This window comes from Hipposideros armiger, unplaced genomic scaffold, assembly GCF_001890085.2.
Source record: "Hipposideros armiger isolate ML-2016 unplaced genomic scaffold, ASM189008v1 scaffold_198, whole genome shotgun sequence".
Lineage (NCBI taxonomy): Eukaryota > Metazoa > Chordata > Mammalia > Chiroptera > Hipposideridae > Hipposideros > Hipposideros armiger.
In genome coordinates, this window is record NW_017731548.1 from 999,129 (window position 1) to 1,017,443 (window position 18,315).

The following is an 18,315-nucleotide window of genomic DNA, read 5'->3' on the forward strand; positions in this document are numbered from 1 at the left end:
ATGGAATCGTCATTCAGAAGCATGAAAAGATTACTTCACTTCTCTAGTGCTGAGGTTGAAAATACTAAGCGTGAACAAGCCAGCAGGATCACACAGCACTGTTCTAGGTCAGGCTAATAGTAATAGAGGATTTGTTAGTGCAAAGGACAGATCCAGTGCTAGTATAAAATGTCCAGATACAGGTCACAGAGCACCTCGGATATTTCAGTTGTGTCCTAGAGAAAATTATAAAAATTTGCCTTTTTGTAGTTATTCTTTATTTAAGCAATCCTTTACATGGGGAAACCTGTGGACAAGAAAAGCTTTAAATGACTGGTATTTACAAAAAGGTAAAGGTAAAAATTGTATTTTATCATAAAAATGGTATTAAACACAGATACTGATTATTGTTAATAACTACTTCTATGCAGTACTTTATAATTCCCAAGCACTTTGCTATACATTTGATACTCAACAAACTGAGATGGATTGGGCAGCAGTTGCTTGTTTCATTCATTCAACAAATATTGAATATCAAGTACTATTCTAAGTGCTTAGGATACATTAATGAACAAAGCAAAAATTCTGTTTTCTAATGGGGTTTACATTCTAGTGAGATAAACAATAAGCAAGACAAAAACAGTGGGCATAAATAAGTTCTTTAGTATATAACAGATGGAAAATTATAGAAGAAAAAGCAGATCCTCTGGCAGTGGGGTCAGGCAATTTAATAGGTTAGACACTAACCTATTAATAAGTTAGAGAAGAGTTTGCTGCCTTGAAGAAGGTGAGGCAGTTAGCCATGTTGACTACATGGGATGAGAGCAGTCCAGGCAGATACCAGGCAGCACAAAGGTCCTGAGGCGGCACATACGTGCGTGGTAGGTTCAAAGACCAGCAAGACCAGTGAGTCTGCAGTGGAGTGGAGGGAGGGAGAGCGCATTGTACAATCTCTGCTTCAAGACAAACTCAGATTCTGATGGTTTAAAAGACTTAACCAAAGTCTAGTTAAGGTAGAACTCAAATTCATTTATAGGGCCTCTAGATTCTTTGTGTCCTGCAGTTGCTTCAATGGAAATTCTCTTATATTTCCAGAAGGGATGGATAAAAAAGGGAAATAATGACTGATGAACAATCTTTATTATAATTTACATTTTATTCTTTAGCATAAACAGTCTTTATTACATTAACTTCAACCAGTCAGCCTGGGTTTATTTTCACATTGTTTGCTAAAGGAGAAAATACAGCCTTAGCACACTGTGATTTTATTCTTTACTATGTTTTCAGTTATTAACTAAATTGAAACCTAACCTTTCATTTTGCTTTCAGGGATAACATGCTAATCATGTGATTTATTTAACATTAAATCAGGAGACCTTAATTTATATTTATAATTTCATTGTACTCTTTCTAATCTTTCTTTTAAAGATATGGGCATACTGCGGGAGAGGCTACACACGATGCTGTAGATTCTGCCATCAATGTTGGAGTAGCTGCCTATAATATTGACAACATTGGCATCAAAGCGATGGTGAAGAAGACTGCAAAACAAACTGGACAGACAATCCTGGACGACTATAAAATAGTGGATAATTCAAAGGGGGTAAATCCAGGAGGAAAAGCAAATGTAAACGTGAAAGGGGAGAAGGAGCAGACAGAGGAGCTAGAGAAAAATGAGGCAAAGAAGAAAGATAAATGATGGAAGTGCTGTGCATCAGCCATACCAAAGCCTTACAGGATGGATGCAGTTGTGTTAATAGGCAAATGTGGAATTCCCTACAGATTAACCAGTATTTTAAAAATGTATTCATTTCTACAGAGTGACCAGTTTATAAGCTTTATGGTATATATTCTACTTGCAAGGTAAATAATCAGTATTCTTTCATCTGGCCTTTAGAAATAAACAGTTATATTCTCAGTAAGTCTTTTTTTTCCCTAAATGTGGCTAAAAATATTTTTTGCAGTTAAAATAAGACTAATAATACATGTGCTATAAAACTCATTATATCTAATGTTAAACTATTTTTATATTTGCTATCTTTCAGAAAGCAAAGTAGTAAATTATATATTTACATAAAATTTGGCATTTAGTAACCTTAGTTGTATTTGTACTGGAAAGGAATGACTTAAAATATTGTTTCCTCTTCTTGCACTAATTGTGGATTTTTTTTTTTAGTTGCTTGTCAGAATTTCCAGTATGTAAGCGAAACAAAAACTGTATTCCTAAACTAAAAGAATACTCAGATAACATTTAAAAGACTTTTTCAAAATAGGGAATAGACTAATCATGAAAAAGCAAATGAGGTTCTATAAAATTACTTAGTAGCTTACCTCATTGTAAGGAAATGGGATAGTCTTTTTTTATTTAAAATGCATACAAATAGATTTTTAAGTCTTCTGGATTTAGACTCGTATTGATCCATTAGGAGCCTGGGGAATTTGGGGGTATGATTGGTATTAAAATTTGAAGTTATTATTAATCAGCTTAATTGGACCAAAAAGTACTTTAAGAAATCATTTTAACTTATGTATAATACTTCTGTAACTTTTTTCAAAAGGCTATAATTTCGTAAAAACAAATATAAACAGTATTAAGTTTATGGATGTGATAAGTATATTTTTATTTTGAAATTCAGTCATTGTAATTTTATATATTAAAAAGCCAATAAACTAAATATTAGGAAAAAAAGATTTTATTTATAATTAAGGTGAAGAATTAGGTGTAATCCATGGTGGGCAGACATAACAGTTTCCACTTTGGCAGAAGGAAGAACAGTCACAGACCTGTATGCTACAAATATGTAGGTAAATACCTAATGGCATTCTATTTTTGTTTACTCATTTTAAAAGAATGATATTGGTTTTCTTAGCTATCATCAATTCTAATATTTTTGAACCTATAATGGCTAGTTTATTAGACCTTATTTGAAACTGTCTGAATAATGCACTTTGTGAATAAACTGTCTCTGAATTAGTTGATCTCAAATGTATCCATGGGCTTGTATTTCAGGAACACAGAATTGGTGGAGTCTTTCCCTAAGGCAAAGGATAATGTACTAGTTGTTAAAATGGAAATAAAATTGAACTGGTAAATAGCTTCCAGTCAGTCTCTGTGTGTTTAAGGAATGTAATGACAAATAGTGGGGCTTAAATTTAAGTTTAAAAATTAGACCAGAGGTCAGCAAAATTGGATTCATCAACAGGTATCTATCTAGTGTTGTTTCACTTCATTACTCTGTTCACTTGGTCATGGGTTGCAGTTCTCCAAAACAATAGAACTTGTGTGTGTGTGGTGTGTGTGTGTGTGGGGGGGATTGATTGATTATAACTCACCCAATAATTACGGAGGCTGAGAAGGCTCAAGGATCTGCAGTCAGTGACCTCAAGAGCCTGGAGAGCTGATCTGTTGATCCATTCCAAGTCTGAACTGAGAACCAGGAGAGCCAAGGCATCCGTTCCTCTGAAAGCCATGGCTGATGACTGAAGTAGAGCCCCTTTTAATCTGAGTCCAAAGGCCAAAAAAGACCATACTTGCCGCATCCAGCCCGGCTAGTTGAACGGGCCAGAGTGGGGGCGACAGAGGATTAAGAAAGACAAAGAAATACTTGAAAGCAGGGCCTAGGTGGACAGCTGTCTGCTGATGGGAGAACAGTGACCCAATCTAGCAGCCGTGCTTTACTTATATAGTCTTGCTTATGCAGGGGCAGGAAAGGGGAGGAGATAGCCTTGGGCAGGGAACTTTCCGTGTGTCAGCTGCAGATTATTAGCAACCAATGCATCGGACTCAAGATGTTTAGTACCTAACATATCGAAACCACCTGTGGGTGCTGGAAACCTCCGTATGCTGAGGGGCTGCGCCAGCCTTGCTAAGGACTCAGCCAGACAGTGTGCCTTACACCAGCCTCTACTTTACAGCTCCGGATGGGCCTCTCGGTCCCCGGCACACACTAACTAAAGCAATCAGGCTGGAGGAGTTCCCCCTTAGCTTTTGTGTTCTATTCAGGTCTTCAGTTTATTGGCTGAGGGCTACCCACCTTAGGGAGAGCCATCTGCTTTACTCAGTCTACTGATTGAAATGTTCATCTCCAAAAACCACCTCACAGACACATCCAGAATAATATTTGACCAAATGTCTGGGCATCGTGTGGTCCATTCAAGCTAACAAATAAAAATAACCATCACAGCTTCTTATCCTAGTTTTCATGGTCTAGAGGCCTTTCACCTAACTGCTCGGCTCTTTGAGACTTAACAGATACAGTTTATGAAAAACAGCAGTTTTTAGTATTGATTGCTACCAGGGGTTTTCTGCACTTTGCTTCTACAGAGAATGCTCCCCCCATCTGTGCTGGGTAGTTTTCTGGGAGTGCCTCCACGAACTGACAATAGTGACACTGATAGCTAATGTTTATATAGTACTTACTATGAACTGTAGTGTTCTATGTGCTTTTACACAGATTAACTCATTTTAACCTCACAACATTCCTATGAGGTGTCTACTCTGCATGCTCTTAACAATTTTCTTTTACAGAAGAAGAAACAGGTATAGAGAGGTTAAGTAACTTGCCTAAGATTTGGAAGGAAGACTATATAGCAAGAAAGAAGTCACACACTAGCCTCAGAAAGGAGGGAACTACACAGTGGAGTGAGTGTCAGGCCAGACATCTGTTTTGTCTTCCTTAAACAGAGGTATTAATATGAAGGAAAGGATAAATGGTCTTTATAGATTTCCTCTGATTCCAGCTGCTTAACACTGTTAGTACTTTTTATTATAATTCCATTGGCTTGATGGTAAAAAAATTTCCCAAGATATCAGCAAATAGATCATCAGTCCTAGATTTTGGTCATAGTGTGAGCTTTTGTCTTTTTCTTTGTCTTCATAGGTATTAGCATAAGCTAAGAAAAGCCAGCTTTAAGGGCTTGTTAGCCAGAAATCGTTTTATATGCACTTTTCAGGTACATCTGCTACATATTGGTCTGCTCAATCAGAAACAAGCTATCTGGTCTATTCTTGCTCAACTCAAGGCTAGGTATTTTTAAACGGACTTCCTAATGGATTTTTCCATTTTGTATTTAGCAACAGAAATGCTTAAAAGAGAACATTGCATTGTTCCTGAATAGCTTGTTTTCTTCAGAAAGTTTTTTTTTCATATTCACAATATATTTTACAGATCCAGAAAGATGAATAAATAAAATCTTTAAAAACATAGATCAGATTTAAAAAAACACAAAAAAGGGCCGGCCGAGTGGCGCGATGGTTAAGAACTGGCTTGGGACGCCAGAGGGCCCCGGTTCGGATCCCACATAGGAGGGCCAATGACACTGCCCTCCACAGCTAAGATGCTGAATAACAGCTCAACCTGGAGCTGGGCTGCTGTGAGTCGCCGGCGACGGCATAGGCTGCAGCCCCTGTAGCAGTGGGTTGCCATGGGCTACCGTGTGTAGCTAGCAGCCAGCGTGAGTGGCCGTCCAGAAGCCGGTGACTGATCTGACTCCCCCGGGAAGAGCGCAATGATGGTGCCAACTTGGGCCAGTGAAGCAACGTCCTCCACAACTAGACTGAAGAACAAAACGACAGCAACTTGTCTGTTTCCCTTCCCCCAATTCCCCAGCACTGTTCCCATCCCCCCATTTCCCCAATTAAAAAAAAAAGTTTAAAAAAAAAACCACACACACACAAAAAAAAACCCACAAAAAACCTCCAAATGATGTCTTTAAATGTGTTCTTATGCAAAAAGTCGTCATATGAAGAAAGTTTGATCACCCTAGAGATTACTCACTGGTGGAAACTGACTAGTAGAGAAAAGTGTTCTCTTCACCCCCACCCCCACTCCCTTCCCAATCTGTCTAAAATTTAGAAGACAAATTTGGAAGCTAGCTGAAGAACTAATTGCTAGAGTGCTATCAAAGAAGCGACATCTCTGAGATAAGGGATAAGGTCCCAGTATTTGCATGTTTAAGAAGCTCCACAGACAATATCCCTAGTTACTAAAACATGGCTATTTAGGGAGTAACTGAATTGGAAGTTGAAAGAATACAGCTTGGGTGAACAGTTTTTGAATTTAAGGTTTCTGAGCTAAAGCCACTCTGATGACAGGTGGCTTGTGGAAAGACTACTGCCAAAGTGAGTAGACAAAGAGTGACTGTTAAGTCTGGGTGAAGCAAGGAGGCGTAGGTGGTGTCATCGCAAGTCATGCATATTAGAGGAGGGGTTTTGTTTGTTTTGTTTCACAGGAGGTTGGCAGAGCGGTGATCTGGAAGTAGCTTTAGTGGTGGCGAAGATTCTTGACCCTCCTGACGCAAAAGAGCAAGGGTTCTACAAAGTAACCAGAGGGCAAAAACATCAATTCTTGCCTTTTGAGATTTCAAAAGCTATGGTTTTAGGGTGAATCAGAAAGATTTGCAAGAATATGTAATACATGACTATCCCACTGCTATTCCCAGTTCACTCTCACTCCACTCCCTCAGTCTATCAGAACTAAAAACTCTGGCTGGGGAAGAAGGAAGGAGGCCACCAAGGCAGAGAAGAAACATCGGTGAGTGAGAGGAGAGTGGCACTTTGCTCCCTACAAGCTGCCTCAGGCTGAGCACACAAGTGGGGAGTACAGAATTTGACCTACATACTAGAATTCTTTTGTTACACTTTTCAATTAAATTGTATGTTCTTTGAAAGCAGTGAACGTATTTAGCATCTCTTATACATCAGTTTGTATACAGTAAATCCTCAATTGCTATTGATTGAACTGATCCCTCAGAATGCTTCAAATTATTTTTTGCCTATAGCTCTTGAGACATTAAACATAATAATCAGACTAATGACTCCTATGTTTATTTTCGATTCAATTCAGTTCCAAACAACTCCCACACTTAAAACCCGTCCCAATACAGAGATTCTCCAAATTTCCAGAATCTCCCTTCTCTTTCAAAAGCCACTTTCTAAGGAAAGACTTTCTTTAGCTCCAGCATCTATCTTGTGAACCAACCATTCTATTCAAACTAAGTATAGCAACCATGGGTCCCAATTTTCTGCTGTCATTTTCTAATATTTTCCCATAAATTATTAGTTTTTCAAAAATACTTGGTAAACAGAAAGCAAATGAAACAAGCATTAACCAAATGTGCTTTTTAAAAATAGTTTCCTTTTATAGGTGTATAACTAATACATATTTACTGACCGCTAAAGTTCACTCTTCTCAACACTAAAGATGGAGCAGTTGACAGAATAAAGGAATTCTTTAGCAGACAATCTAGTTGTGCTGATTTCAGAAAACATGGTCCCATGCGCACACTTCTCAGATTGATTCAAGTATGGAAAATATATCAGAGGTAAAGGCAGAAAGAAAGACAGATGGGAGCCAGGAGTGATACTAATGCACAGATAAGGAGTCGAATGCAAAACTAGCGATTACAATTATAACAAGGAAATTTCAAGTTGTAGCGGACAGCTTTGAGCTATATCCGTGGACAGGTCTCAGATTTGCCTAAACTCAATAATCTGAACTGGAAACTCAGAGTTCGGGCAGTGCCTTAAGATTGCTCCTCATCAGACACTCCTCGCCAGAGCCTCTGGTGCACGGTAAACTGAAGCAGAAAAAGGCACCGCCATCCTTGGGTTCAGCATTTTCCTACCAAGGAAGGACTGAGAGTAAAGTAAACGAGGGGAATGGGTCGGCTTTTAAAAAAGCAACCAAAACCAGCAGTTCTCGACCCCCTTGCACTCAGTCATGTAGCCCGTGCACAGCCCCCTCGCCGTCCCAGAACAGGGCTCACCCCTCCACCCGTTTGGGAAAAGGAACGGGCAGCAGCCTTCCAAGACGCCTTCCGGGGATGAGGGACCCTCTCCGCTCCCGGTTGCACTCCATGGTCCACCCCCCACTCCACCCCGACCCGTCCCCTCCTCTCCCCTCCCCTCCCCTCCCCTCCGGCCGTGCCCTGTGACGTCACAGCGAGGCATCGGCGACTGTGAGGTCGCCGCGGCGACGGCTTGTGACAAAGCTTTCTTCTTCCCGGCTTCTGGGTGTTCCTTTAGGTCTCATGTTCCAAGCTGTGAGAGAGGGAGGGCGTGGGAGGTCTCTGATATGACACTATGGAGGAAGAAAGAGGCGAAAACTTCGACGGTGTGAGCACCGATCGCCTCAAACAGGAGTTACTGGAAGAAACCCACTTGAAGTGAGTTGGAGGACACGTAGGCTCACGACCCCGCCGCCCGAGGGCGTGCTCCTGAGTGCGCTCTGCCGTTCAAGGCTGGAGCTACCGAGCTCGAAGTGACACCGGCAGTGTGATTAATACCGGGGCTGATCTGGCGGCATCTAAAAGCTTTTATAGGAAAGATTCCTTTTCTTCAATTAAGCATTTAATATTATAAATAGGTTTTGAGGTAGGATGTGCTGCCATTAGGATCAAATCAAACGGAGTGTACTGTCTGCATATATAATACCATAATGCTAAAATACGTGTTTGGTTTTGATGGACCACTAAATTCGGATTTTCTGTTTCACATTACAAAGGTCTCCTTTAATTATGCTTTCTCTTCCATCCCTTTAGAAGAATTTAAGAAAAGGTGACATTTTAGAAAAATGATGCCCCTCCTATATATTTTTTAAAATACTCAGTATTAGAGCTTTATATTAAATCTTTGAAACATTTTAAGTATTTTTTTAAGATGCACCCAACCCCACCCTCAGGCCCCACGAGAATGTCGACCTTCCTGGGCGCCCTATAGCTTCCCGCGCTTTCCGCTGTTGTAGCTCCAACCACACTATTTTATTTTATTATTTTATTTAAAATTTTTCTTCCAGGCTTGAATGCCACAGCTGTTCAACCACACTATTTTAATTGCTTGGTTAATTCTTGGTCTGGCGCTTACTATAAGGATGCTGAGGACAGGTTCTGTATTCCCTGAGGCAATAGAGCATAAGAGCAAGTGCTTTAGAGGAATACTGCATACATTCAAAAATCCCCAGCTCGGGCCGGCCGAGTGGCTCAGTTGGTTAAGAGCTCGCTTAAGAGTTTGAGCTCTGAGCAACAGCGGTTCGAGTCCAGCCCGAGCTGAGCAGCAGCTGAGCTGCCAACAGGTAGCAGGATGGCTCAGCTAAAAAAAAAAAAAAAGAATCCCTAGCTCTTATCACCCAATAATTATATGACCTTTGGCAAGTTAATGAACCTCTATAAGCCTCAGTTTTCCTAACTCTAAGATTGGTGTACAAATTGTTTTCATTCCTCGTGTGGTTGTTGCTGGAATTGAGTAAAATGCATGTAAGGCACCTAGCATTGGCTTGTAATAAGCAGTCAGTGGAAGTTAGCCGCTGTTATTGCTTTTCTTCTGTTCACTTATTCACTGCGGTATCTTCAGTACTTAGCACATTACCTTGAACATAATAGGCTTTCAAAAATATGTACTGAATAAACGATTCTGTGATATTTTGATAATTAATGTGCTATTTAATGATATTCTAAGTAGATAGATAATCTCTGGAATGCATTTGTTTTGTTTTTTACTAGAGTTTCTTTTTCCCTCTTTGTTTCGGGTTATCAGTTGTTATCTGTTGCCTTAGCTATTTCTTTCTATAATAATTTGCAGCTCATTTGCTAGGCTTTGAGAAACCAGAGAACCAACTTGTTGGGATCATATTTAAGAGTAAAGGGCTACCTGAGGGACTTGGAGCTTTAGTGCATGTTAGTGTCCTGGAACTGGATAATCAAAGCCTCCATTGGTCTGATTCCTGATTCTCAGCCATGTCTTCAATAAGTGATGTTTCATAATAAATTGTTCCTGAAATAGTGGTGGGTTACTCTGTATTCTTCTCGTGTTATTTTTTAACTGAATTGTAATTAACAAAATATTTTTAATAATAGGGTTATGGTACAACTATCAGTACTTGAATTAAGAAACAAGATAGCGGAACTGGAAGCTAAACTCAATACTGACGATGAAGGTATATCAGTAAATATTTTTATATGTGACTCCTGTATAATTACTATTTATTTTACCAAGATACCTATAGTACATTAAATTACATATGTGGAATAATAGTCCCAAGGTCTCGGTATTGCCTTTTGTCAGCATTAGTAATAATTTATTATAGCGGCTTATAAAACTGATATTTTGGACTATCAAACCTGTTAGTGTATATACTTTACTTACGAGTTCAAAATGTTTGTTCATCAATTAGAAAACTTTTGTTACATGACATCAACATATTATGTCCTTAGTAAATAATAAAAGATGAGTTTTCTATTTAACTCACGTAATACCCTTCATATCTTAACTTCTGGATTTGGGGTATAACTTTAAAATTGTTATCAAGGTTTTTGCTATTTGTGTTGGAAGAATGGTGGGGTGAGTGTTGCATGCAAACGCATATCACACATACATACACATGCACATACCCACGTACTTAAAATTTATAATGTAGGGCCGGCCGAGTGGCTCCATTGGTTACGAGCTCGCTTAAGAGCGTGAGCTCTGAGCAACAGCGGTTTGATTCCTGGCTGAGCTGAGCTGACAACAGGTGGCAGGATGGCTCAGCTAAAACAAACAAACAAACAAAAATTTATAATATATGCAAGACATTAATTCATTCCACAAATATTGATCAAGACCCTGCCATATGTCAACATTTTGAGTAGAAGAACTTTCTTTTCCCTGTTGTAAAGAGGTTCACTGACTTTTAGGAGAAAGTATCAAACTAAAATATGAATATGAGAAATGACCTAAGTTCTGCATAAGTAGAGATGGAAACTCAAGTAAAGAGCACCTAACACAACTGGAATGAGGGCATAAAGACAGCTTTCTAGAGGAGGCAGTACCTGAAATGAATGCTAAGACACAGAGTTTATTAGGGCTATGGGGATGGGCTTTGGTTCTTAAACCCATTTATATGTCTCTCTTCTACTACTGAGGAAGTCAATGAACAAAAAGAATTAGTAGCCATATGAGAAATAAAAACGCTATTTCTCATAACTACTCAGTGCTCTGTTAAAGCTTGATAAGAACGCTACTTTGGGGCCAGCCAAGTGGCGCGTTGGTTAAGAGCTGGTTTGGGACGCCTGGTTCAGATCCCACATTAGGGCCAGTGACGCTGCGCCCTCTACAGCTAAGATGGTGAACAACAGCTCAACCTGGAGCTGGGCTGCCGTGAGTCGCCTGCGACGGTGTAGGCTGCAGTGGGTGTGAGCTTTCATGAGCCACCATAAGCAGCCGTCCAATGACTGGTGAGCGACGGCCTCACCTGGGAAGAGCGCAATGATAATACCAACAAGGGCCAGTGAAGCAACGTCCTCCACAGCTAGACAGAAGAACAAAAGGACAGCAACTTGTCTGTTCCCCCTTCCCTGATTCCCCAATGCTGTTACCCTCCCCGAATTCCCCAATAAAATCTTTTAAAAACAAAAAAACATAAATGCCCTTTGAGGAGAATTCCAAAGTAATTGATGAAGAAAGAACACAGGTTGTAATGAGAATGTGACAGGAGATGAGATTAAGGTTTATGAAGAAGACAAATGGAGAATAGTCTTTAATATGATGCTAATGGATTTATATTTATCTTGAAGGCAATGGGGTGATATTAAAGGAGTTTTCAAATACATTTATTATTGTTTTAACATTATACATGCACAAGTGACAACTATAGATACCTGTTTGGTAGTTCTTTCACACTTTCCACCCTCCTCTAATCTCTGCCACCCCTCTCCCCATTCTCACTCTCAGCTAATGAGCTTACCTTCTTCCTCTTTCAAGGAGAAAAGAGAAGCAGTGAAAAGAGGATATCTACATGTTTCCACCAAGAAAGCTACCCACCTACCTGTATCTTTGCTCATCCATTTTCTTGCCTTCTGTTCCTATGCATGGTTGCCCTTATTCTTTTTTTTTCTTAAGCTGAGCCATCCTGCCACCTATTGGCAGCTCAGTGGCTGCTCAGCTTAGGCCGGGCATCAAACCGCTGTTGCTCAGAGCTCAGACTCTTGAGTGAGCTCTTAACCAACTGAGCTACTTGGCCAGCCCTCAGGGTTCTCACTCTTGAGTGAGCTCTTAACCAACTGAGCCACTTAACTAGCCCTGCCCTTACTCTTATCTAATGTTAACCCCTTCTCTTGTGTGATAGAGCTCATCTCCTCTCCTCACTCATGGATATCACTCCAGCCATCGTCCTCTCTCTTTCCTGCCACCTCCTGTTTTCCTTGCTCCGCTGGTTCTTCTCAGAAGCATATAAACATGCTGAATGTATTTTATCTAAGAAACAAATGACAAACCTTTGGTCCACATTTCCCCTTCTATCACCCCTTTTCATTGCTCCATGTACAGCAAAACTCTTCCAAAGAGTGGTGTTCTATTTCCTCTCTTACCTGTTTATTCTTATGTAATATATTTGGATTAATTGTAACTGGATTAATTTTTAGGCGAAACAGTGAACAAAACCAGCTCCAGAGGGCTTCACATTCCCATAGTGGCCTCTTGAAGCCCTTTAGGATTCAGAAGAAACTATGTACAGAAAAAGTGGTTTATGTTTTAATGAAATCTGAATTTTATCATTTAAAGTTCAGGGACAAGACAAAGCAGGAAAGAAAATGTTCAGGTGACTATTTTTTTCAAAAGCAAGAAGAGTCAGTATTTGTGTAGAGCTCTCAGTGCGTTTTTAAAAATTGAAACCCCACAACTACCTTTTGAAAAAAAGTATTATTACCCCATTCTATAGATGAAAAAACTGAGACGCAGGGATACAGGGATTCTGTTAATAAATGGCTCTGTCAAGGCTTCCCAGTTGGTGAGTGATAGGTCTGCAATTTGAATCCAGGTCTTTCTCTCTCTCTACGCCCCCAAAACCTTGATTTACTGCTTCCATGACATTTGTTCACCTGCTCATCTAAAAATAGAAATGAGTGGGATTTGCCTAGCACAAGCATGACTGTTTCATTCTCTCTGGAACTCCTTCCAATCTGACATTTTGCCTCTAATCAACTGAAACTGCTATTTTGCCAAGGTCACCAGTTACATCCAATTTGCTAAATCCAATGTCAACTCTCAGTCTTCATCTTACTTATCAATAGTATTGCCACAATTGATGTTGGCAAAGGGCCAGGAGGGCAGTTTGTAGGCTCTCAGCCTCAGTGGAAAGGTGCTGGTATTATTAGATGGCCATCAGCTGTAACCAGTTGGCCATTAGCTACTATTGTTTTGCATATAACTGCGTTAGCAAGCGCGTATGTCGCGGATGGTGCAGAGCCTGCGGATCTTACTTCCTGTGTCTCACCCAGCCACCGCCAGCTGGACTGTGGCGCAGGAGGACCCCTTGTTGGGGTATTGGCAGATGTTTGCTTCTCTTGTCTCCACCAGTCTTCATCGAGAATTTAATACAGTGGTATAAACCCCCTATCTGTGGCTCCGTTGTTGTTCCTTTTCCGCCTCACTGAATCCTGCCTTCATCTGCAGGAAGCTGAGCTCTGTCATGAAAATTGATCACCCTTGTTCTTGAAACTCTTTGCTCACTTGGCTTTGGGAACACCACACAGTCTTGGTTTTTTTTTTCATACCTATTGGGCACTGTTCATTTCTTTTGATTTCTGAAAACTTGGAGTGCCCCAGAGTTCAGTCCTCTGACTCTTCCTCAAGCCGTGCACCCCCTAAAGAGGTGATCTCCTCTGGCCATATGGTATTAAATAGGACTGTGCACCGGCAACACACAAATTTACATCTTCATCCTGGACCTCTCCTGTGAGCTCCTTCGAGCCTTCATTTATAGGCTGATTTCTATCCCTGAACCTCTTTGGCTATTAAGTAATAGATTAATAGATCAAATATTTTTAAAAAACACAGTAGATGTTAAGAAATGTTTTGATAAAATTCAATTAGTCTCCCTTATTTTAAAACAAAAATATTTTTATTTATCTCAAACTGGCATAATACATAATGTTGAAACATTAGAGGCACTCCCGTTCCTGGGGGAAAAAAGTTGCCTGCTGCCACCATTAAAACTTAACAATGTTTTGACAGTTCCGTGTCAAGCAATAATATATGAATCAGAAATATGAATCATAGCTCTAGACAGGAAGAGATAAAATTATTATAATTTTCAGCTTATAAAATTTGATATCCAGAAACTTCCAGAGGATCAATTGAAAAATTAATATACTCGTAAAGAATTAGAAAATGGGTGGATATAGTAATGGATGAATGTTTATTTTTTTAAAATGCCAAACGCCAGCAATAACCAGTTAGAAAATAGGGTTTTTAAATGGCCCCTGCCGCAATCCCAGCCCCAAGCCATAAAATATCTCACAATACCCTTGATAAGCAGAACTTATGCAAAGAGATAGCAAAAGACTGACTAGAAGAGAGTCATAACAGTTCAGCCAGGATTCTCACCTTATTCAGTCTAAGAGATTTCACACTGGAGAGAAACACTAGAATAAAATGAAATTGGGGAAGTATGCTTCCTTAGCATATGTCTTGCTGAGCTTCTGAATATGTTTATTGGTGGTTGACACACCTAACACCAAAATCTCACTGTGAACCTTCTTATAAAGTTAATGAGCTAAATATTGCTTACTAGATGTCAGTAAATTTCTGCTGAAGAGACGCCATGAGTTAATAAATAACAGCCTCAGCTGTGCTCAAGTTCCTGTGCTTCTGAGAACCTACGCTAGAGAGGGAAAAAATGCTAGAGGTTGGTCTGTGGAAAGAGCACAGGCCATAGAATCAGAGCCCCAGGGTTTAAAACACAGCTGTGGAACTTAAAAGTGTAACTTTAAGCAAGTTACTTAAAGCCCTCTTGGTCTCCATTTCGCTATCAATAACTTGGTGAGAAAAAAAAATACATGAGCCATAGCGTTCTTTGAGGAATAAATATGCAATATGTAGCGATGCTTACCATCTTCATTATTAAGATTTTCATAAGAAGAGGGACATATACATTTCCCATGTGGGAGAAACGGATATTATAAATATGCTCTTTCTCATCAAGTTAATTTATTGAAATGTAATTCTTATTGAACTACATAGGTGTTTTTTTCTTAACTTGAATAATTTATTCTAAAGTTAACTGGCTGAATAAATAGAGACAACTGATTAAAAATTGCTGGGGGGAGGGACTCCTACAAGATATACCTAATAAAGCTATAATTATTAAAATTGGAAACAAATCAATACAACAGGGAGGTTAGTGTACTGGTTGGCTAGAGCTTCCATAACAAAGTCCCACAGACATGTATTTTCTCACTGTTCTGGAGGCTAAAAGTCCAAATCAAGATATTGGCAGGGTTGATTTTTCCGAGGCCTCTCTCCTTGGCTTGTAGATGGACGTCTTCTTCCTGTGTCTTCACGTGGTCTTCCCTCTGTACCTGTTTGTGTCCTAATCTCTTCTTATAAGTTCAGTCATAGTGCATTAGGGCCACCATATGACCTCATTTTACCTTAATTGCCCCCCTTAAAGCCCCTTTCTCTAAACGTAGTCCCATCGTAGTACTAGGGATTAGGACCTCGACATATGAATTTGGGGGGAGGGAGGAAACACAATTCAGCCCATAGCAGATGGAATAGAAACAGGTTCTAGTTTATTAAAACCATATTATAATGCTGTGAAATTCAGGGCTAGGTTATTGTTATTTTCTAAAACTATCTTTTCCATCAGTGTGTCAGCTATATGAAAAAAGGGAAAACTATTTTCATTTGTGAGACTTGTAGAAAACAGATTATTACAAACAAAATCTGCACCATACATTGAAATGGGCAAGTACTAAGTAATGATTGTGCGAGTCTGCTTTAGCTGCTATAACAAAATACCATCAACTGGGTGGCTTAAGCAATAGAAGTTTATTTTTTTATAGTTCTGGAGGCTGAGAAGTCCAATACCAAGGTATTGGCTGATTTCTGGTGAGGGCCCACTTCCTGCCTTGCAGATGGCCAACTTCTCATTGTGTTTTCAGAGGCAGAGAGCGAGAGAACTCCAGTATCCCTTCCTATTCTTACAAGGGCACCCAGCCTTATAACCTCATTTAACCTTTATCATTTCCTAACTACATGGGAGTTAGGGCTTCAACATATAAAGTTTAGGGGGACACAAACATCAGTCCATAACAACCATGAAGCTATCACTTTCTAATTACTATCTGCCCCTCTGACTACCACCAAGATAGAAGAAATTTAGCCTTTAGGTCCAAGTTTTGGGGAAGGGCTTCTGGGCAGAGAACTGAAACCAAGGAACCAATTACCAGTAATGTTTTATTGGAATTTTTGTCATCACATGGACCTTTGAGGGAGCTAAAGGAAAAGTGATGAATTATTCAGTAAGTTCTGTCTGGGAAATTAGTATAATGTTTAGGGAAAAAAAATCCCATTAGATGTTCACTCTATACTTAATTCTAAAACCTTCCAGATAGATTATAGAGTTAAATATTTTTAAAAATTAAATAAGAAAATACAGCTGAATACTTATCCGTTTATGAATAAAGACCTTTCTTAGTTTAAGAGTAATAAATCACTGAGGAAAATATGTTCACACTTGACTTCAGAAAAAATAGCTTCCTTTTGATTAATAAAAAAGACCAATATGAGAAATCAAACAGCAATCTGAGAAAGATATTAGTAGCCAGTATGACAGACAAAAGGTTGATATTTTCACTGTATCTATATCCTCTGCAATTCAATTAGAAAGACATTGAGTTCCCAGTAGATAAATAATGAGTAGGATATAAAACAATTCATGAGTATGGAAAAATATCCAATTTTTTAGTCAAAAAATTTTGAAATAGATACAATTTATTACTTGTCGAAGAAGTAGAGATTATGTTTTAAGTGAAATAGGAACTTTTTACATTACTGTTAGCAACGTAATGCTATCCTTTTGGAAAAACAATTGTACAGTAAATTTCTTGATGATAATGATGAAAATCATAACAACTAACTTTCATAGCATTTTCTATGTGCCCTGCACTGTTCTAAGCAGTTTACATGTTTTAATTAATCCTTCCAATATCCTATAAGGTAGGAACTTTAATTATCCTTGTTTTAAAGGTGAGAAATTGAGGCACAGAAAAGGTAACTTGCTCAAGATCACATAAATAAGCTAGTAATTGGTGGAGACATGATTCAAACCCACTAGTCCTACTTTGGGGATTTTTTTTTTCATCATGAAGTCATCTGAAAATTTGGTTAGATATAACTTTACTCGCAAGAGATACTCCCAGTACCACTGTGTCCCCTCTCTTTTTTTGACACATTGGTATTTTTGCTCATGTTCTCACTGCTTGAATATCCTTTCTCACCTTCTCTGGCTTGGTACAGGTATCATTTCCCCCATGAAGCATTTCTTGACCCTCTTCAATCTTGATCTTTCCATCTCTCATTCCCTTCTGTCATCTTGTAGATTGGATGTCCTTCTGTTTGTTTCATAGCATCCACTTAACCAAAAATTTTCTCAAATGCTCTGGCTAAATGTCTCCCCCGTCCCTTCCACTTGTTTTACTAATGGTTGAAGGCAGGAACTATGTCTATTTTAGTTTTATATCCGTAGTGCCTATTACAGTGCCACATATTAGGCTTTTTCCTCTCCTTATTAACATTTTCTCTACTTTACAAAGTCTTTTCAAATTAACATAACTTTATCATTTATAATCATTATAGTGAACAACACAATTAAACATGACTGAATTATTAAAGTCCATATGGGGTCAAGTTTCAATCAGTTCAACTGTGTTCTTTTTAACACTTTAAAATATATTTGGTGTTGTTAAGTAGAGCTTTGTTTTGTTTTTGTTAACATTGCTGTCTCTCTGGAAAAAAAAATCAATCCATATCTAAAAGATAGAGTTCCACCTATTTTCTCTTACTCTATGAAACTTCCCCTTCTAAGGTCAGTTCATAAAATTGACCGTGAATCAAACTTCCGGAATTTTTCAATTTTTTTATTTGATTTTGCTTTTTGTCGTACTGATTCTAGCCAAGATCCCTCTTTGAGATTGCAAAGCAATTTTATTTTCCTTTTAGAAAGCACAGTGCTTGTTTTCTTTTCTCTCTTTTTTTCTTTCTTTCTTTTGCTTGGTTTGTTTTTAGAATTAGTGCAGGAGCAATGGTTTCATGAAGTTGTTGCTCAGGCTGTTTTTCTCTCAAAAGACACAAATGTTTGTTGAATTTTTATCCCCATAATCTATATTTTAAATAATGACTTATTATAAGTGTATCTTAGACCTTGATAGGTTGGCTGCCGTTGTGTTCAAGGTCAAGGGTCATTTTTTTTTGGGGGTGTCAGGTTTATTGTGGCCATCTCAATAACAGTACCTCATCTCTTAGTTGGGCAGGTTTCAGATGACTCTGAACTTTCTTAGTATCAAGACTACTTCAAAAAC

At 38.9% G+C, this 18,315-nt stretch overlaps 2 protein-coding genes across 5 annotated transcripts in view; both read left to right on the plus strand.

Annotated features, from left to right (window-relative positions):
• SPART (spartin) overlaps positions 1–3,076 on the plus strand; it is a 50,300-nt gene extending 47,224 nt beyond the window's left edge. For all 4 annotated transcript variants that reach the window (XM_019653185.1, XM_019653184.1, XM_019653183.1 and 1 more), the window contains one exon: positions 1,408–3,076. In XM_019653185.1, the coding sequence (XP_019508730.1) occupies positions 1,408–1,678 (271 nt within the window). In that variant the 3' untranslated portion in view covers positions 1,679–3,076. The remainder of the gene's footprint in view (positions 1–1,407) is intronic.
• Positions 3,077–8,062: 4,986 nt separating this feature from the next.
• CCDC169 (coiled-coil domain containing 169) overlaps positions 8,063–18,315 on the plus strand; it is a 72,829-nt gene continuing 62,576 nt past the window's right edge. The window contains exons 1-2 of the mRNA XM_019653153.1: positions 8,063–8,145; positions 9,832–9,911. Of these exons, the coding sequence (XP_019508698.1) occupies positions 8,063–8,145; positions 9,832–9,911 (163 nt within the window). The remainder of the gene's footprint in view (positions 8,146–9,831; positions 9,912–18,315) is intronic.